We start from the raw sequence: 22,498 nt of genomic DNA, 5'->3' as shown, positions 1-22,498 counted from the left end.
AAATGAGCTGCACGTCATTTTTGTCACCAGCTGTAAACACTTAAACAGCAGGACACAGACTTAGAAGGTCTTGGCCTATGGAAAGACCACTTCTGGATGGCAGCAGATGGTAGCCAGGGTGGATCTGCAGCAAGGGCACCTTTCACAGAGCCTGAGCAGCATATAGATGCTGTCAGCAAGCTGAAAAAAAACACCCCAGAAACTTGCTAGAAAAACGTCACCTTGCAAAAAGATGCAAAGTTAGATCAGATTAGTTAACTTGATTTCAAGCCTACCTTTGGAGTTCCTGCTGCTATTCGACAGAAATATAGAATTTTACTACTGTTATTCTATTTTTTTTTTTTTTTTACTATTGCAATAGTAGTATCACACCTTTCTCAACTGTGGCTTGAGTCCTCTCCTGTGCATCCACTACATGAAAAATGTCATTCTCTTTAGGAAGAGAAGTACCATTTCCCTGTCTGCACCTCGGCTTTACTGCTGACCTTTCATACACAGGGAATCAGAGTGGAAATAAAATCCACACGGTATCAAGTATGTGACAAAGTGCCTACAACATTTTATTTGACATCCATTGAGATGACCTGAGCAGTTCACTCATTGCTTCATCATTTCTGATTAATGCACTCACTCAAATGCATGCCAGTAAAACCCTTTCTGAAGCTCCGCTCCGCTTGTTTTACGACAGTGATGTTGACAGGATAGACTGGAGAGCACACAACTATTCAGTGTATATATCAGAAACAAAACATATTACAACCCTATAGGCCTATCCCTCCTGCCTCCTGATGTATTCCTCATGAAATCCTGCGACTTTTAATATTCTGAAAAGTTTTTAGAGTGCCAAATCAAAAACAGCATCACAGCAATATTTTTTTCTGCCTCTTTCACAGTTTATTTCCCTTCTAAACTTGTCCTGGGCTGTAGAATAAGATAGGACAGACTTGGTCCACTCCTAGCAAGTGAATTACTGCAGATAAAAATTCTCTCTCCTTCCTACAGTGAAGTTAGCTGTTTAAGCATCTACTAAGCAAAAACTATGAACTTCATATACCTGGGAAACAGAAACCCAGATGCCATTCAGTGGCCCTAGAAGGAACCCAAGGAATTTCAAAGTAATTTTTATTCAGAGGAAAGCTATTTTAAGTAATTTTAGAATATTTTTTCCCACTCTTTAGTGTTTTTAATTCCATTTTGATCTCACGTCCACAACTATGTCTAGGTCTGAGAGATTCTTAAGAAAGATCTCTAAATAAAGCTGTCAGCTTTTGAAATAAACTAACAGTTTATTTCAAAATTATTATTTATTATTAAAATTACTGGCATCTTTAGTATCATGAAACCAATATGACATAGTATAAGTTTTTTTTAACTGGAGCTGACGTATGTAACTGGGTTTTTTTCCCAAGTTTTGTATTTGCAAGACAGAAGAACATATAAACAATACCACAGCTTTTAGTGGCACAAACCTAGTGTGATCATATGATTCCTGCTTGTCTCAAGTATAAACTATAGAGGTAATTTTAAAATGGTGTAACAAGATTTACGGCATTCCACCTCATATTTTCTTCATAGTTATTTTTTTCTTTGTAAGCTACATTATTTTCAAAATTAAATACATTCCAAATCTATAGTTAGATGAAATCTATAAGCAAGGATCAAGTGCACAATAAAACCAAAGTACTCAGATTCCAGAAGCTGCTTGTACGATAATTTTCTTGGTCTCTTCTTGTATGCCTACTGGGAGAGTAAAATGAAATCAAAAGATCAAAATTCTGGCTTTGGTTTGGTGCAGCAATAAAAGTCTTACTGATTTCAGTAGGGCTAAAATTCCATCTACAAGGATTACTTCTTTTGACCTAAATGTGCTTTGAATCAATCTCTAATAGCCTTTGAGAGGCAAACGGTTTCTTTCATTTGGGATTAACTCATAGTATGCTCTATGGTGTGATCAGGTGTTATACTTAATTTTAAATGGTTATAAACCACAATATTTTAATTGTCCTTGACAACAGAGATCATAGAATCATAGAATAGTTAGGGTTGGAAGGGACCTCAAAGATGACCTAGTTCCAATCCCCCTGCCATGGGCAGGGAAACCCTCCACTACACCAGGTTGCCCAAAGCCTCATCCAGCCTGGCCTTGAACACTTCCAGGGATGGAGCATCCACGACTTCTCTGGGCAACCTGTTCCAGTGCCTCACCACCCTCAGAGTGAAAAACTTCTTCCTTAGATCTGATGAAAATCTCCCCTCTTTCAGTTTAAAGCCATTGCCCCTTGTCCTATCACTAAACATCATTGTAAAAAGCCCCTCTCCAGCTTTCCTGTAGGCCCCCTTTAGGTACTGGAAGGCTGCCAGAAGGTCTCCTCAGAGCCTTTTCTTCTCCAGGCTGAACAACTCCAACTCTCAGAGCCTGTCTTCACAGCAGAGGTGCTCCAGCCCTCGGATCATTTTCGTGGCCCTCCTCTGGACCCGCTCCAGCAGCTCCACGTCCTTCTTGTGTTGAGGACTCCAGAGCTGAACGCAGTATTCCAGGTGGTGTCTCTTGAGAGCAGAGTAAAGGGGCAGAATCACCTCCCTCGACCTGCTGGTCACACTTCTTTGATGCAGCCCAGGAGGTAGCTGGCTTTCTGGACTGCAAGCGCACATTGACGGCTCATGTTGAGCTTCTCATTGACCAGCACCCCCAAGTCCTTCTCCTCAGGGCTGCTCTCAATCCATTCTCTGCCCAGCCTGTACTTGTGCTTGGGATTGCCCCGATCCATGTGCAAGACCTTGCACTTGGCGTTGCTGAGCTTCATGAGATTCTCACAGGCGTGCCTGTCCAGCCTGTCAAGGTCCCTCTGGATGGCATCCCTTCCCTCCAGCGTGTCGACCACACCACTCAGCTTGGTGTCATCATTACTGCTTGCTGTGCCTTATTACTGCTTACTGTGGCCAAAACGCTCAAGAACTACTGGAAACATAATTTTTCTCTGTGCTGGTTTCACTGGGATAGAATCATAGAGCCAATTTTCTCTTCAGAGAAGCTACATTTCTAAAGCTGCATTTTTAAAAAGACTGTAGCACTCGATTTGGTGAGAACAAAGTTGATAACACTTTGTTTCAGTTTGCAGCTAGCCGTGATATGCGGGTATCTCTAGTGCTCAAGAACTTTTCAACTTGTTTCTTGCCAAGGACCCAGATGTCTGAGAACCTGGGGCGAGTGTGGCCAGGGTGACTGACATCTGAACTGGCAAATGGGTACTCCATACCATAGAACATAATGCTCACTTATAAATTGGGACTGCTAGCCAGAAACAGGCTGGACATTGGCCAAATGCGCTGATGAGCAGCTGCACCGTACATCACTTGTCTATAAGTATTATTATCATCATTATTAGTTTCCATTTTTATTTTATTTTATTTTATTTCAATTATTAAATAGTCCTTATCTCAACCCACAGGTCTTCCTTCCTTATCCCAATTCCCCTTCTCAAGTGGGGAGCAGTCATTGGGTAATAGAACAGCTGGTTATTGTTCAACCCTGGATACAGGCTAAATGTAGACACTGTCTGAGCAGAAGGAACCCTAAAGGGCCTTATCTTTGAACTTCAATATGGAGTTTGCAATAGCTGTTAGCTGAGGTGTTTCCAGCACAGGTCCCTCAATTAGTATATTCAGAGATCAGAACACTAAGAACAGTCAGAAGTCGAGATGTGAAATTAATGACGTCACGGTTCAGGAGACAGATCTAGCACAGAGACACAGTATCCTGTCTGCTCTCTGTGTCAGGGGCACGGGATGCAGATGAACCATAACGGACACTTCAGAAAACAAGTGGCTCTTTAGTCATGCTGACACTGTCAAAACTATCCTTGTATGATACTGCTTCGGTTTGAAAATTGCTTTCAGTTTAAGTAGGACTAGAGAAAAAGTGGAGGTGAAACTTGACCCCATGCAACAGAAGAACATCTCTGAAGGATTCTCCCCCTCAGACGGATGTATCTCAAATAGGATGGAAAGATAGCACCACTTCCTTATGTCTCTGACTGGTTTGCGTCTTCCACGTGAGGACAGAAGCTCTTTTGTGTTGCTGTGAGGCTCATGTGATCCTTTAATAAGCTGATTCAGCTCATTAACCTGACAAGGAATGACTCTTTTATTTTTCTTTGGTATATGCTGTGTTTGTTTCCTAGACCTCGAAGAAGGAAAACAGTGGGAGCCCGTATGTGTGGGTGGAATAGCTCTGCCTCTTTCAGCAGCCAAATTTTTAGATCAGCCTGTAAAATCTTATCCTGCTTTTCAAAGGTACTGTACATCTTGACTTACCAAACAAAAGAAAATCCTTCAGGGATTTATTAAAAATAAAAGTTATGAAAGTGTTGTTACTTGACAAGTTGGCTTCAGTAAAGAAAACAGCTTTAAGAAGCATGTTTCCCATCCTGCCCTTCCCCTCACCCACCAGTTTTCCAATGTAAGCAAGACCGGCACTGTGTTAATACAATTGTTTATGGAGCCATTCTGCAGGCCAGACCATTGAAACTATCTTCATTAAAAATCATCCACCCATCCTCAAAGTCATTCTTCAGCCAGACCATTTAATTGCAGTGGTCCATAGGATGGCCTTTCAGAGAACAGTAGCAGCCAAGCAGGCAGTGAACATAAGCATCACGACCTACAGGTGGAAATTCTTTTTTTTTAAGTTGACTCTGCTGTGAAGTCTAAGTGACAGACAAACAAGCCAATTGCACATCGAAGGTAAGGGAAGCTGCTGACTGGGGACAATATGAGCAAGAAGAATCTCAGATAATTCTCAGCCAAAGACAAGGCATGAGAAGGAGCTGAGGAACAACAGGCAAAGCTCTGACGCTTCCCAACATCCCGAAACTGAAAGTTTTCAGACTCAAATACATTGCATACATGTATGCAATGTGTAACCCTCCAAGGAAAAACTTCTGGTTTACTCCCAAATAGACTAGTCACAATTAATAACAATCTCTATGAGACATCTGTAAAAGGAAATAGGCCAAAAGAAAAAAAAAAAACCCTCAGCTGTAGAACTGCTCTCCCTGAACGCTACAGATAATTTCCTCAAGCGTATGACATTCACTACTGACTGGGTACAGAAGTGATTTTGTAAGCCTAATTCACATAGTAATGAGCTCAAAAGTAGAAAACCTTCTCAGACTGCTTACCTCTTTTGCACTTTTAATTTTGGCCAAGAAAGTGTACAGTTCCATTGTTTCAGCGAACAGAGCCCGACATACTGCTTGATAGTGGTTCGGTGCCTCTGATCGGGTTGGCAGGTGGGCAGCACACAGCTAGAGAGAAAAATCAATAGCAATATCAAAATAATGCCTCGTTGCTTTCATTAATGCTACAGAGCATGAGATAACATGAAAGCGAATGCAATGGAACATTTAGGGTACAAGAATCCATGAGACATTTATGTTGAGGCAGAAATTGCATTGTATTTTCTAAACCTTCTGCTACCATGTACTTTATGAGAAGAGTTCTGTAAGGATGGTAAGGGGACTGGTTGACCACATCCTGGTTATGCAGTCAGTCCAGCATTGCTTTTAGAGTAAAACGTGCAGCTCCCATTTCTGACAAGAGAAATTTCACCGCAACAAGCCTTTATATTTCAAATAGAAACTGTATGAGCAACATCCAGCTTCATGAACATCCAGCTTCTACTATTGTAGAATAGCACAACACTAATGCTAATAGATGTAATATCTTTTTCCCCTAAGTCAAATCCATCACCTGTAAGTATTCATCACAGAAATCTTGGCTGGAAACGGACAGAACAAAATAACATCTATAATTTGTTCCCTAAATAGTTTAAAAAAAAAAATCCCAAAGCAGAAATAGAGCACCTCTATCATGTATCATAGTGGTGAATGCATTAAAATAAAACAAAGGCCTTAAAATTTGTTTTGTTACTGTGGTTTATAGTAGCTACTTATTAAATATATATAGCTGTATTTATAGCCATAGAGCTAAAACTAAGAACAAGCCAAAACCTGAGGCAGTGGGTGGCTACACTCAGATCTCCAGAACTAAAGCTTGAGACAAAAGCCTCTTTAGGAGAAGAGCCCTTAATTAGCCGCGCGGCGTATTTGTCTAAATCTCCCCCGTTACTGCAGTGAACGCTCTGGTTACAAGGGGCACAACGCATGTAAAGCTCGGGCTGCTTTTTCATGTTGCTTTCAATTAGATTTAAATCCATACTGCCACTAAAAGGTGTGGTGCTGTGGCCCCCAGCGGTACGCATCCACTGATGCCCTTTGTGTTGACACCAGAGTTCGTGCCCTAACTCAGACAGGATTGCTCACCTGGACAAAAATTAACAACGTGAAGGAAGTAGGGCAGGAGACAACTATTCCTCATGGCATGGGGACGCATGTAGTAGCGCAGGTGGAAAGGAACAAGGGGAATTCGCTGCCAGAGTGGGGAAAGGGAGGAAGGGCTGAACAGTTTCTTTTGGTTGCAGTCCGATTTAGATTGGCCCAATCTCACTGACAAGTTGCTTTCTAAGGCCACAGGCCCCTTGTTATCTCTTATTTCTTCCAAGTAGTAGTACAGTACAGAGCTCAGCGGTCAGATACGGTCAACTTCTTTGACAAATTTTTAGAAGCACAATTCGGACTCCTGCGATAATCTATTCTGATTATTGTGCCCATATATATATCTCCTTTTAGACATAAAAAAGAATATTTATAAGGAAAGTTTATATATATGTGTGTGTGTGTGTATTTTCCTTCCTTTCTATACACTTTCCTTATATACAGCGAATGCAAGGCAGATATGTTTACAAAACTATCCCTGATTTCTCCCTTTCAAATTTTATACTCCTTTACAATGACTGCCAAAATTTTCTTATACTCTTCAAATTTATTTCTGGATAATCACAAAGACATAGTTGACAGAAACAGAAACCACTTTTTCTCTTTTTTTTCCCCTGTCTTTTTTAATTCCTTTTTTTTCCTCCCTACACCCCCCCCCCCCCTTTTTTTTTTTCCTTTTTAACAAATCATATCATCTCCTTTACAGGTAAAGGGAAAAAAACCTAAACAGATGCACCTCTAATGTGTGCTACAGTGACAACACATACCATAAAGATAGAAGCTATTATTTCCCTTGACTTAATTAAAAAGTCAGAATATTTAAAAGATGAAATTCTGAGTATGGTTAATTTGTGTTCCTTTCTCGCAATAACTAATCATGCCCTTACCTGCCTTACTATGTTTTCAGTAAGCTACTTCTGGTTATTAATTATAGTACAGATAAAAAGCATTTCATTCGAAAATATACCACTTACAGGAATAACTATAAGAATAATAACAGCAGCATTTTCAAAAAGGTCATAAAATGGTACAAGTCTTCATAGTTGAGAATAAAATTTTAATATTACAGAGATTGCACACAGGTTTTTAAGAATGCTTTCTTCCTTTATTTAGAAGCATGTTAATTAGAAATAATTTGCATCAAATATTGAGAAAGCTAATGAAATGTAGCAGTGGCAAGCTCAAGCAGGGGATGGATATAATCTTGATTCTATTATTGAACACGAAGTGAAAAAAAATTAAATGCCTGCTGCTGAACTTAGTTACAAAAGTAGCCACATAAAAAGTTAACCATTTGGTTTGTAAACGTTAGGCTGCAGATATTAAAAGAGGGCCAGCAGCTCCTACTAACTTCCATGTTCTGAAAAATCAATCTCTGAGTGATCTTATGTGAAGATGCATTACACGCAAAAACCACTTATGGTAACATTAAGCCAAGTAACATAAAATTTTGGATTAGGAAAGGTAAACCTGAAGAAAAAGGAAAATGCAAATAGGACAGACTGGGGTTTTTTACCCCCTTCATTGTAACATATTGTACTTGCATGTTGTTCAGAGCACTTGAGAAGCTGTAACCTCCGCATGAATTATGAACCTGCCTATAAACCTAGGCAGGCAAGGCAAATAAAGTATGAAATGTCACTTCTAGCTTGAGTTCAGGATATTTATCCACTTTAAAAAAAAACAAAAATCACATCTTTAATTTTATGATAGTGTTTGAAAAGCCAGGTTACTGTAACATACCATAAAAATCACAGTCAGAATGTTTTAATAATTGAGGTACAAAAGGACAGTCACCTAATGAACTCCTCCTCCTCTTACCATGTCATAGAGGTCGTGGTGCAAGAAGGACTAAGGTCAGGTCTGCAGTCTTTCCCAGCCATTCAGAGCCCATTGAGGAAAGGAAGCCCCTGTATGCTGCTTATTCTGACATTTGCCTTTTCATCCTTCACGATACAACTTTATACTAAGGGGAACGAACACAAACAGTGCCCAGAGCTTAATACAAGGGCTGTTTGTTCTGTTTCCAAGAAGTCTCGAAAAGTATGGTAGAAAACAAATTATGTGGTCTTTGCAAACCGATGGAACATTAAAAATATTATCGACTACTGAAACATTAACTCGCTTGGTCTGTATTTCCATTTGCAATCACTGTGAAGAGCGGGGATTTTTAATTTTTTTTTCTCTTAACTGAGCCTATCCAAAACCCAGCTTGACCCAAAGCATTCAATCTTTGCTTAGATCACTAAGCAGATTAGAGACTGTTTCCATCCACATTGAGGGTTCATAGAAAAAAAAAAAAGGCATTATGTAAATACCATAGCCTTGCCAGCTTCTCTGTCCAAATTCATCCTCAATTGACTAGGAAACAGAGTGCACCAAGCCAAAGCAGTGTTAACAGAAATCACAATTTAACCATTTGAAGAGATCAGGCAGTGTTTCTTGCATCCGTTTGAATATACACTATCGAGGGATCCACAAACTTGCAAAAAATATGACTGACTCACCCACTAAAGCTCAGGTAGATTTTGCAAAACCTTTTTGGCTAGATATATACTGGAAGCTTCATCAAAACATCTGGCCTGCTGGAATTCAGATTTCAAAAGACAAAAAGTGTTTCCACTTGCAATCATCTTGGGCAGAGGGCCTGTGTGAATGCATCACAAAGGAGAAAAGGATTTCTTTTTCCCATGGGCCACAAAGACAAGCTATTGATATTATGCAAAACATACTACCAGCCTGCAAATGCCAGGTTTGTTAAGTGTTTTGAAAGCCTTGGGGTATTAACATAGACTTAAAAGACGTACTTTTTCTTAAGCAACGAGAAGAAATTACTTTAACCAACACATCACTGAAACATGCAACTGGACTAGGCATCCACCTGATCCTTTGCAGTATGATGCTGCAACAGGTTCAAAAAGTAAAATTCAGCTTGAAATGCCTTCCTAATTCAAGGTTATTTTCTGAAAGATTTTATCTCATGCAGATAAACTAGACCTTGTGATTAGGCTTTTTTTTTTTTTAATATCTATCCTTTTATTCCTACGAAAACGAACTTCAAGGAGCCATCTGCCTGACCAGAAAAATCTTACCAAGACAATATCTGTGTATTTACAAAATTCAACCAAGGATTTTGCTTCACTTTATTATCCAGAATAACATTAAGGAACAGACCATTCAGAGGAATAAGAACCATTTTGACAGGAGTTTGTAAGATGTTTCTGCCTCCTAGGAGCACCCCTGTTCATAATACATAGGACTTGGGCATAGTGCAAGATTTGAGGTGGCTTTCACAACACCTGGAGCCAGCTCACTGGCTCCCCACCCGTTCACAGATGCTTTCTCAAATTTTCCAGGCAGAGATTTGCCCCTGGCTCTGTTGTTTTTAATGCAGGAGGCCAAGGACTCGCTGATCCCTCTGATAATGGATTTAATGGGAATATTAGTGAGGTAAAACTGATGGGAGCCGACTTAGCTATTAATCCACAAAACAAATTCACAGAAAGTACAGAAAGTTCCTGTTCCCAGAGAGCTACCTGCAGAATCTTTGTAACTTTTAAAACTGGTATTTTAAATTATCATTTGCAAGTGCCATGGAATGTCCAATTGCTTGACATGAGCTCCCAATTAATGTTACACATCTCAAGGAAACGGTAGATTTTGTGGAAATTGAGGCAAATTGCTAGTTTGCTGGTGTCTAGCACTTCTACCTCATTATTTATGTGTTCTCTAGCAATCTGGTAAGGCTTTCCTCTCGCGCTGGTATTTGTCGTTTTGACCATGGTTTTCATCACTTTGAGGTGGACAAGAGAAGAACTATGGAGTTCTCTACTTACACAAGCTTAGAATTTAATTGTTTAAGTGAACCTCCTCATAAAATGGCTTAACAAATACATTCCTTCTTTACTGATTTTCCTTTCTAATACGAAAACCAAAATGCAGCGGCAAAGCTATTGCATTGAGCAGTAACAGGTAAAACTGATGCAATAGTATACTTGGTTGGCTCTCTCATTCAGGACTGTAAAAAGAAGAAAAAAATGTAGCTACTGAAATTAGAGCCAAAACTGCAAATGGGAATTAGATGATGCAAAGACTGAAAACAGTGCTTTGCATAAGATCTTGATCCTTAAAGAAGAGTTCGGTTGTCTGCATCATGCAATCTCCATCAGCATTAACTACCCTCTGCTTTGCAAACTCTGAGGATTAAAGGCCTCGAGCAAATTATTTATATATATGCTTAAATATCATACAGGAATGGACTAACAAGCGTTGGCAAATCCTCTCCTGAGTCAAACTTCCACACAGCCAGTGTGGAAGTAAAGTTGAAAGACTCATGAGGGTAGACTGTGTTTGGGAAATGCTGCAGTCCCGTTTCATATGCTGTAGTTGTTTTTAGAAATACAAAGCAAAACTTGTGCAATTCAACAATGCTCAGGACAAAACTAGTACATAGTAAAGGATTCTCCTCCACCATTTTCTTCTGAACAGAGTATCTGTCCTGACACTTTCCTCCAGGTACTGATTGCCTTGAGGTGCCGAGTACTGTGATCCATTTTCTTTCTTAAAATCTTCCATTTCACAGCTATTTGAAGAGTCTTCACTACTTTTCCACACCATTAGACCAAATTTGAGCAGTGATGAGAATCTTGATGAAATTTCAACAGACGGCAACTGCCAGACTAATACCTCATTGAACTGCCTCACTTGTAAACTTCAACCTTTTCCAATGACAGAAACAATTAAAGGGGAAGACAATTTGTATTCTGTTACATTTGTATGATACTGTCTTTAGGGAAACAAATCTTACAAATATTTAACACAATTATGAGCACTTTTGAAAGCAGTACTCGGGTGTTAAGAAACAGAAAGCAAACTACAGTACATGTTACTAACTGCATTTCAATTTTGAAGCCAAATCCTGTATTTTTCATGCTCAGTGAACCCTATTCTTACTCTTGATTAGCTTTCTAATGAAGCTAATAAATGTACAGAATGAAGACCTTGACTATTGAAATTGACTTCCAACGAAGGTCAACCTATGTTTTTGTGAGACAAGGATATTTCCACTGGACATTTTGACATTAATTTTTCAATGATTGACTAATTCTGTGTGCTAGTGCAGACTTCTTGACAAAGCTGCGTTCGTGTAAATTCTCGTTTCTTCTTGAAAGCTATTAAGCTATTTTTACCCCTCAAATACAGCCCCCCCTTGCATACAGCTGTTTCTGGAATATGTGTTAGGTTACACTCTCTTTACACAGTGGACTAACAACATCCTGCTTCTCAGAGAGGCTTGTTTCAAGAGCCAATTAAGTGAAACCCAATTCTGTATTCTCTCTTAGTTTAAGAGAAACTGTGCTCTGTTGTTTCTTAGCCGAATAATAGAGGAATTAATAATATAAATATGCAGTAATGTGAATTTGCTAGCTCTCGTTCTTTGACTATTCATGGAACATCAATGGGATTATTCATGAGCAAGAGTGAAATCCTACAATTTCTATTTTTCCCATTCTTTTACACAAAATATCAACCCCTGCAACATTTAGCAAAACCACTAGTTAGCCTGTCAGCAGCAACTGCTTCACAACAAGCTCTCTGCTTCACAAGGCAACAGCTCTGTGTACGTTCAGCAGCTCTCATCTGTACTGCTCACACATCTGTATGTCATGCAGAAGCAGCAGCGTAAAGGACAAGATGGAGGCATCTGGGCAGGGAAACCACCTTCAGAAGTGAAGTAGAGGCACAGATGGGGAAACATGATAAAACTGGATAATTAAAGGAGAAAGGGAGTGGCTGCACATATTCACAAGGCTACCTGCAGTTGTTCAGCTAACAGCCCATTAAGCTGTGGAACCACCCTTTACATTATTAAATAACTTAGACCCAAACAACTGATAGCAAAGGGTTGCACTCCTGTCATGTCATTTTGTATGGTTGTCTGTCAACGCTTCTCAGGCCCTCCTCAGGGCTGGAGGGTGCCTTCCTACCGGAACTACTACTTCTGTTCAGCAGAAAAGAGAGGGGAAAGCTGGCTTTGTACCAGGATGCTTGTATGCAGAGAGAATGAGAGCAAGATAGATGCTCTTCTTTCTTCCTCTCTCCACAAGCCTCCATACAAGCATATAAAGCAGCCATTACACTCAGCATACTGCTTGGGAAAAAAAAAAAAACAAAACAAAGCATCTCTGGAAACCAGTAGAAAACAGGGAAATTTTCTAACAGAATAACAGAGGAAACAATTTTTCAAAAGAAAACAGAAAATAGCAGGGAATGACTCAAATCAGAAACCAAACCTCACTGACATACATAGAAAAGGAAGGGGAGAATAATGCAGAACTGAGGTTGTTTATCGGTTTTTCAATAACACCCATCAATGTCATTACTAAACAGTTCAGATGTTTATGTACTTACTAAATGAAAGACAATATATTAATGTAAGGCAGTTTTATTCATGAGTCACTTAAAATCCAATTAAAATGTATCAACTAAAATAAAAACATGCACTTTCCTTGGCAGCAATTTACAGTTCATGTATAGAGCTTTAAAAGGTACATGTGTGGGAAGCTTGTTTGTTTTTATGTAAAGTGCTGAAACTTCTCTCAGTAGGCATAACAATAATTTGCTTTCATGTTTTGTCCTGAAGCATGATTTTTTTATTCCTATCAAAAAAAAAAAAACAGATTTCCAGCTGCATAACCAAACAAACTGCATTACTAAACCTAACAAGCTTTTAAACTTCACTCCCAATGAATAAATCCAGCAACTTTTAACCGGTCTCATTTTGCTTTCATTAGATTTCAGTGTATGGAAACCTATTCTATTCCTTCATGTATGCCGTACTCCTTATTTGTACTACCTTTGTCAGGAAATCAGGTCTTGAAACTCTGATTGCATGAAAAAGGCCTTCAGAAAAATTCTTCCTCTTCTTCTAGGCAAGTATGCTCAATATATTTTTCTTAAAATTCATAGCCATTGAATCTACATTGCAACTGTCTTACCAAGCATATCAGTTACATCAATGTTAATACTTAAAACACATGCCACTCTAAGATAGGTATGAACAAAATCATTTAACCCACAATTTATTGATTAAATTAACTGTTTAAAAATAAAATACTGCAATTTTGATTCAAATATATATCTTTGCTTATTCAAGCAGAATAGATATCCAATAAATCAAAATTTAAAAGATGTTACTTTGTCCTCAATTCCCTCTCTTTCTAGTGGTGGTGCTCTTTTCTGTCCTTTTCCTCTATGCGCACTCCATTCCTGGAAATTGTCCCCAGTATGGTAATTACTAGAAATGGAATTATCTATGGCTTTGACATACACCCTGTATATAGGTGGGATTAACCACCTGTAGGGACTGCAGATGGTGTTTATACTGCCCAGACTGCTCAGAGACTTGAGGGGAAGACAGCTTTACTGCTTCGCTTTGGCTCTGCAAGTTTCTTGCCTGTGGCAGCAACAGGAGTGAAACCACCACTCTGTCAAGAATTCAAGGCCACTTCATATATCCCAAACTGCACTGAGTCTACACCACGGGGAACTGCAGTGTGCTGTAGAGGTTCCACCGCAGTAGATGCCTCACGATCCATGCTGCATGTATTCTCTCACTCTTGTGACACTAGGAATTATCAATTCTATTTTGCCAGTGGAGCTCTGAGGCTGATGCAAAGCTCACTGAGCTGGTCAGGAATCTTTTCTGATAAAGAAGAGAAAAAAATTCTGTATCAAAGCCATAGATGACCAAATCACGTAAGGTGCTACAGCATATTTTTCCATCACGTCCCTACTTTCTTGGTCTATTTGCACTCCTCGCTGCTAAAAAGATTTCAGTCTCCATATAAAAACTTAGAATAGACAACTGCAGTGATTTATTATGTATCTTGTAGTAATTGGTGGTTTTCCTGAAATCTTAGGTCCTGGACTCGTAGGAATGCATATGAAATGAAATCTTCATTATTTGTAATTAAGAGATTGTGAAGATTCTAGTATAATCTAAAGGCTGACCTCTTGCTCCAATCTTAAAATATATTAGTTTCATTTTAACTTGTCTCCTTGGAGTGGGCAGTCTCATCAATACAAGATAAGAAAACAAAGATAAAGAGCATGAGAGATCCTCTCTTGCTAATAAACTAAATTCGGAAACATTTTGTCTTCTTCCCTAGAGTTTGGCTGTTCTTTCTAACAGTTAGCTCACTCATTTCAAAATATGCCACTTGCAGGAGGCAAAGCCATGCACCTTGGCCAATCTTTGATCGCAAAAACAAACAAAGTTTGTTTTATTTTCAAAAAGAGCTACTTGCACTTTCAAATGCTGAGCATTCTTTTTGAAATTAATTCCTTTGCAGACTCAAAAAAAAAAAAAAGCATTGGAAAAGAAATACATAGTTTAAAGTATTTGAAGAGTCTTCTCAACTCTCTTTGCTTTTAATTAACATAAAATAATTTTGCACTTCATGTTATTTCACTCACATCAGTTAAGTTTTACCATTCTTATCTAAGAAGCAGCTTTGTAGAAACAAGCATATTCTGCAGTAAAAGGGATATGTCCTTGGCAGAGAATAGTTAAGGGAAAAAACAAAAAATGAAAAACAACAATTAAAAAACCACCACAACCCAGCTACCACCCACCTCTCTTCATCAAAATCTTATTGTCTGGATGGAAAAAGAGAAAATGGAAGTAGGCAAATCACTTTACTAGTTCCCCAGTCAACTGCTGCATGAGTGCTTTGTTTTCAAACACAACTCTTAAAATAATTAAACTACTTTGTGCCAAGTATTCTAAGGACCTGCACCATAGATGATTACTTATCTGTTCTCAGTTACATATCATGAAAGATATATCTCTGCAAGTCAGGCAGGAACTCCCAGATCTGTTCTTCAACTTCAAAGCTACCTTTAAAACCCCTGGCACTTGCAGAAGCATCTACTACACGTCCGTTGAAATAGATGCTTTTTCATGATATGTTTACTAATGCCTTCCAAAGCAGAAATATAAAAGGAATTAAATTTCTGGAAGGTAATTAATACTGTAGCGACCTCAGTCCATGGAGAGTAAGGTTATCAAAGGGGTGATCGTGGCAGAGCACTCTCCTGCGTGTAGTCAAAGACTAATTGTTACTCTTGAGTAACTCTTCTGTGCTGATATTTTTAATGATAAAGCCACTTTGGAGGGCCGAAACCCAGGGCAGTTACTTTTTAAATGAACAAGACTTAAGAGCAAAGTACAGGTAACTAAAAATCCAAATCTATAAATCTATTTCAAACATTGCTACCTTCAGCAAGATCAAAGACGGTTTAAAATCAACTTCATATAGAAGAACTTGACAGCGATGGATAAAGGGACAAATCCAAGACACTGGCAAAGTGCCTCAACTGGAGTCTGTTGACAGCTCGGAACTGAATTTAGGATGTACCATCACATCTACAGAGAGTCTAGTGTAAAACCGACGAGTGTTAAAGCTTACAGCTTGTTCTGCCAGCAAAATAGCTGAAAACATCACTCTCTTGTCAAAAAGCCCCAGACCAGGCGTTTGTAAAGGACTTTTTGCCAGTATCCTTAAGTACACAGCAGGGTCCCATGAGAAAGACGACTTCAAGTGACAGCTGGGGGTGGTGGGGATGGCAAGTGGGGCTCAGCTCCCTCAAACTCTGCGGGACACCAGCAGGGAGCTGTCAAGAAACCACTCTGCTTGCAGCGTCTTCATTAAAAGACCTAGATAGCTGCCAAATTAACCTCAAAGAGAGGTTATCTTTATCTGTCAGAGTGGTAAAGAAAATTGTTAATCGTTTTATTGCGGTAGGCATGTAAGACAACAGAGGTTAGTGGGGGGTGGCCCAGTTATCTCACCAGTTATCTCACCTCAGCAGCCGGCTGCCGGGCACCCAGGCAGCAGCAACACCCAGTGGGAGACCACAAACCTCCAGAGTTTCATCTTTAGGGCAGAAAGTGTCCTGGATGCAACAGAGACACCCGTCCTGTTTTCGCTGCTCACTTAAGCCTGGAGCCAGGCTGAGGGCAGACGGGTGCCATGCATGCCCTGGCCACCGGGACAGCAGCTGGAAGAAGGTGCCGTGTCCCCTCTCCCCCTCTCCTTCTTCAGCCACTTGTGACAAAAAGCAGGCCCAGGTAGAAAAGAAAAAATAACCTGCAGCGTTCAGAGGTATGCTTTTGGCAACTATTTTGCAGATTGTTTTTTTTTAAAATGTTTCCTGTAAGGACAGATTTCAGCACTTCTGAAGGTGACACCATAAGGCCGAGTGTCTCCAGCAGACAAACTCTTCACTGGAAAGTCCTCGGCAAAGTGCCTTGGCTCCCAGCACAGTAAGCACCATTTCCAGGACAAGAAATTGCAATAAAGGCCTCTGCTTTGCTCACTACCACATTCAAACGCGTAAAGGATTGACATCACCCTTTGAAAATGAGCACAGTGGTTATTTCAAAGTAAAGCAGATCACGTGCTGACCTCCAATTACACTGCCCAGGATGAAAAAATCAAGACAACTGTTTAAGACACCAAATGACATCACTTTAATTAATGAAACCTGTCTATCAGTGTAATTCACTTAAACACTTGTCACGTTCAAAGCTGCTTTGAAATTACAGTAAATGGATTTACACAGACTGTCCCCAGCTTTCTTGATCAAGCTAAGGTACAGGAATCCCTTCACTTTCTGTATGGGTTTATAAGAAATTAAACGCAAACACAAGGGCAAAATTAACTTACTGAATATTTTTATTTCCAAACATGCGTGTTGCCTGGAAAACATATTTTTCTATTTATTTTTTTACCTCTGAGCCATTAAAAATATTTTGACTGTGACACAATTCCTCTGCCCAGACATGAAACGGCTTAATAAATCACGCTGACTAATACTCTCCTGAACTTTAATTTTTTCATTTGTTTATTAATATTACACGCTACCATCCAGTCAAAGTTTTTTTAAAAAACAAACCCTATAGTTCATTTTCTTCCCCCAATGCTGTCATGTTTTCAAACATCGCCTTATAATATTTCCGTTTTAGAAGGTGGATTGAGGACAGTGATATTTTACATCTACCTGTGCAAGTGTGCGTGACCGTATAATATACATATATGAGAGCTTGTTACAGTATGGTATAGTGGACTGATCCAACCTGAATTGATTAGAAGAGATCAGTTCACAAAGAGATTTGGATTCATGAGAATTTCCTCATTTAAAGCAAGTTTTGGTCTTAGTGCTCACATCAAAAAACCTTGGCATGCCGAAAAGGAAAAACAAATACAATTGCTCATTAGGGCCTTCTTGTCCCAACTCCAAGCTTGCTTTCTCCTAAGAGGAAGCCAGGCAAAAAAACGTAGAACTCTCTTTTGGCTTAAATCACCCAAAGTATCTTGTTCTTCCTTGCCATCATGAACTCAGTAAAACAAACGCCTGTTTTTTCTAGTGTTTAAAATCAAGTTTCTAGTCTCTTTCTCAGAGATGCAAATACATACATAACAATAAAACAAAGGGGTTTGTTCTCTCTTCAGGGCAAAGGCAAAAAAACCTCCTCTGTTTTCCATCCAACCAGGCTTCCAAAAAAAGTCTCCCTAGCGCTTGCTTTACAGGCTTTACACAAAGCAAACTCAGAGCAGAGTATGAAGCATTGCCCCCGTGTGCAGATGGCCTTCCTTAGCATGATCCCTTAGATCCCTGCCCTTGCCAATCCCTCAGCTAAATCTTCTGCTTTATATGATTTAGTTCGGGTGTTCAAACAACGAGTAGCCATGGCTGCTACTCAGCTCTGCCAGTTCGCTTTGCCTCTCCACACAAAATCCTTGAATTCCCATGCCTGCTGTCTTCCTACAGCTTCCACGCTAGCCTACACCTTCCCGTCAACAAATGCTCTGCCAGAATTAGTAGATTCAGTTTATCTCTTGGGACCAGTCTGTTCAGTGGCACAAATTAGTGTGAGTTATTAGGAAAGCTGCTACATTAAAATGTTCAAATAATTCTCCACAACTACACATACAAGACTCACCTGCACAGATGCACAAGCTTTGGGATGTACGGCCCAAGAAATGCAGTAAGGCAAAGCTAAAACTACCCAAGAAATGCACTGAAGCCATCACCCAAAAGAATACTGCTTTTCCCATTGCGTTATTTCATTAAAAATATTTACAAATCAATCATTTAAAATATACTCAGGGCCATGGACAATAGCCTTTTGAAAGCTACCCCTGAAGACTGCTTGAGTTACAATACTACTTGAGGATGTTGCAACTACATGTTTTAAACAAAAACCTACTGTAAAAATCCTTTTACTAAGAAATGCAAAACATTCCCTGTCTTGAGGCCAATCTTTGGGATAAATAGGATATTCTGTCTTCTAGATTCAGATCATCAGGGGACAGCACAATCTAATATACACTGTTTATTTCTTTGTATCAAATGGCCTTATCTCACTTCAATATTTTTCTAAAATACAGCATGCAACAGTACACTAAGCAAAGGAGAGCAGAAAATAGCATCATTGGAACCCAGTAATCAAGAGCAAATGAAAAAAAAAATCACATAGCTAAACCAGAGATTATTAGTGGTACTTTTAAGTCAATTCAAACAACTTTCCTCCAAATGTTCCATTTCTTTTAATACTGTTACCAGCACTGAAATACATGCACCAAAAGAAACTTTGCCTCGAGCCCAAGGCGCTCTCTTGAATAATTCAAAAGCAAGAAGATCACAGTGGCTTAATTAAAGGGCCCTTGCTCCATTTCTTTACTTTTCCCGTGTTGCTGTTACAGTACAATATGCCTCTATAAGGAATTAGGTAATTTTATAGCATCTATGCGGCTTCCATTTTCTTTAGCAATGCAATTATATCATCCTTAAAGTGACTCTGAACTAGCAATATTGACAACTGAAATACCCATAGTTTTTTCACACGACTGCTATCAGCAAGAAAAACTTCCGAGTGTCCTCAAATCTAGTCATTTGTGTCCTGGCAAGAACAAGAAAAGGCAAAGCTTCCACAGCCACTTTTCCTCTTGACCCCTCTCCTGAATGGAATGGTGGATTGTGAGGCTCTAATACATCACAGATGTTGGAGACTCCAAAATTTAGAGTGGACAAGCACTTGGAGAATCTGCCATTAGACCTTTCCATTCAGCCTGGAAGGGCTAACGTATTTTCCTCCAGCTAAATCAGTTGGCCTAATTAAGAAGTTCTCCCTCACCCCGTAAATCCTGCTTCTCTCATGTCGGTAGAGCATTACAGCTACAAGAACACCTATACTGCCCATTTGAGACAAGAGCTGGACACGCACAACTTAAAAACTGCAGAAACAAGTTACTGTTTTGAACACGGTCTGTGAGGGCAGGTACTGAGAACCTTCAACACTTAACACCATATGAGAGAGAAAATTGTACAGCAGTTTTGCATGTCATTTAATTTACTTGTCTACTGCAAGATATATCACATAAATAATGTAAATAATATAATAAGCAGTACTGATAAAGTACATGAGATATTCCCTATGGGATGTGGGCATTACATGGAAATCAAAGAACACTTGTGCCTTACAGACATGATAGAAGATGTCACGTGAGTCTGTATAAAAATGGCCTGCATTTTTAAAGCAGTGAAAGGAGTCAGGAGAGCTAAAAAGCTAGCTGAAACACCACGAACATCCAAAACTGCAAAGTCTGCGTGGGTAGAAGGTAGATTCTGACAAAATGAACCTTTGCCAAACTCTAATGTAAAGCAAGCTGCTGTCCTGGCTAATTTTTCTGAGCAGACCTACTGCCTTCGCCAGGCTGACAGTGAATCTGGAAAATCAATCACGGCCTTCTGTGCAATTACCAGTTTTTAACACTTAGAGAGGGGAGGCAGTTGCAAGTTGGAGAGAGAGACTCTCGGGCAGATCCCTTCAGCATTGAACAGGTCAGTCTGCACGGCCTGGCTGAGTGCTGGAGTTAATCATAGGGTAGAGAAGACATGGGTCACTTTTCTAATGGCTCTGCTCTTTTTTGGCTTCGTTACATAGAATCATAGCATCATAGAATGGTTAGGGTTGGAAGGGACCTCAAAGATCATCCAGTTCCAGCTCTCCTGCCATGGGCAGGGACACCTTCCACTACACCAGGTTGCTCAAAGCCTCATCCAACCTGGTCTTGAACACTTCCAGGGATGGGGTAGCCACAACTTCTCTGGGCAACCTGTTTCACTGCCTCACCACCCCCAGAGTGAAAAAAATGTCTTCCTGATATCTAATCAAAATCTATCCTCTTTCAATTTAAAGTCACTGTCCCTTGTCTTATCACCATATACCCTTGTAAAAAGTCCCTCTCCAGCTTTCCTGTAGGCCCCCTTTAAGTACTAGAAGACTGCCATAAGTTCTCCTCAGAGCCTTCTCTTCTCCAGGCTGAACAGCCCCAACTCTCTCAGCCTGTCTTCATAGGAGAGGTGCTCCAGCCCTCTCATCATCTTCGTGGCCCTCCTCTGGACTCGCTCCAACAGCTCCATACACTCCAATGTCACTACAGCATTACTGTGTTAACTGACAAACCATTACTCTAATTTCCAGTAATTAGTTAGAATTTCAAATTAATCTGATCAAACAAAACATACCTTGTGAAAGTAAACATTCATTGATCTACTTGAGTCTCCAGGGTCTATTTTAGGCTATGAAGACTAACAGGTTCTCTGATACTCCAGATTAAACCTCATACTCGGATGTGTTATTTCTAACAGATTGCTTTGCATGTTCTAGACATTTGTATTTTTAAAGGGAAAACTGGAGCTCTGTCATGATGAATTTTGCATTTTATGCACTACCGGACACCATTACCACCAAAGAATCATTCCACTTTCACTAAAAACTGGAAATTTATTTTTATCCATGTATAAATTATTTATAACTGCAGCATAAAACAGATATGAAAAAAGTCCATGCCCTGCTCTGCTTGTTTTAGATGCATAAAGGCCACATACAAGTTTCAGGTGTATTACAGTCTCTCCATACATAAAAATAATCTGAACAACCAATCTGTGTTTCCTGTTTTTGTTGGACAACTCCTTGGATTCCTCAGATTATTTTAGACCTTAGACAGGTTATACCAGTATAATTATGTGAATTATGGGTATAGGGGTTTTTTAACCTCACAGTATTACTGTGAGCCATAATGGGAAGGTAAAAATCACCTCAGAAAAGGTGATTTGGTTTTGTCTCTCAGCCTGGAGTAAGACACTCCAATCCATCTAAGACCACACTGATGGAAGGGATGTTTCCACTGTTCTGTATGAGAATAACTAAAGTAAGGGAAAAAAACCCAAGCCCTTCTTTTTTAATGGAAAGACCAAAGTCGTGAGGGACAACTTCCTTGCAAGTATATCTGGTATAATGCAGTTCTAAACAAAACCTCTCTAAATAAATGTTTCTTTATTACTTCCATTTCTACTTATCCTTCTCTTGCAGTTCTAAGTTGTCATATATCCACTTGCTCTGCAGCTGTTTATAAAGCCCTTCATATCAAAGCTCTATTATTATTGTTAACTAATTTTTATTTTAAAACCAACAACATGGCGATATTGCTCATACATTACGAAGACTCAAACACGCAGAGAGACACTCCTGCTTCATTTCGCACAGTCTGCCCTCAGCCCAGCTCCCTGGGCCTGCACAGCACCAAACCTTCAAACGCTGAAACCTTTCATGACTCAGCCAGCAGCACAGTTTACTCTGCCAGCCCTTCGGCTGTGCCTGTACCAATGTTTGAGGGATCTTGCAGCATAACACAGGAAGGAACTGATGGGAGTTTAAAAAAAACAAACAAAAAAACCCTTTCAGGATGCTTCGACTAAATATAGGTGACATGGATCTTAGCCAAGGTGACAGCACAGACAGGAGAAACACACTGTGGTTTGAATGAATAACCATGTTGTACAACGCTTGCTTGGGCAAGAGAAAAATAGCAGGTTTACTGCATTTCTAAGACAACTAAGCTCAAAGAATGGTGAAGAAATAAGAAAATGCCTGCAGATAGGTCCTATTCAGTCAAGTTCTACATATTCCTTTGTTAACCCAATCTCAGCAATTGTTTTTCTGGGACCTTTGCAGTGTCTGTGTGTCTACCTGAAGACACTGGGTAGTTGACACAATAACGTCTCAGTCAGCATGCTTTGGGAGGGTGAGA

General features: G+C 39.7%; 1 protein-coding gene across 3 annotated transcripts in view; it reads right to left on the bottom strand.

Annotated features, from left to right (window-relative positions):
- Positions 1-22,498, bottom strand: part of SPIRE1 (spire type actin nucleation factor 1) — a 133,345-nt gene that overhangs the window by 43,646 nt on the left and 67,201 nt on the right. For all 3 annotated transcript variants that reach the window (XM_086609185.1, XM_086609186.1, XM_086609187.1), the window contains one exon: positions 5,181-5,306. In XM_086609185.1, the coding sequence (XP_086465311.1) occupies positions 5,181-5,306 (126 nt within the window). The remainder of the gene's footprint in view (positions 1-5,180; positions 5,307-22,498) is intronic.

This window comes from Tauraco erythrolophus, chromosome 3 (assembly GCF_009769465.1).
Source record: "Tauraco erythrolophus isolate bTauEry1 chromosome 3, bTauEry1.pri, whole genome shotgun sequence".
In the NCBI taxonomy this organism is placed as follows: domain Eukaryota; kingdom Metazoa; phylum Chordata; class Aves; order Musophagiformes; family Musophagidae; genus Tauraco; species Tauraco erythrolophus.
Note: the sequence above shows the minus strand (reverse complement) of the source record. Positions and strands in the feature narration are given on the sequence as shown.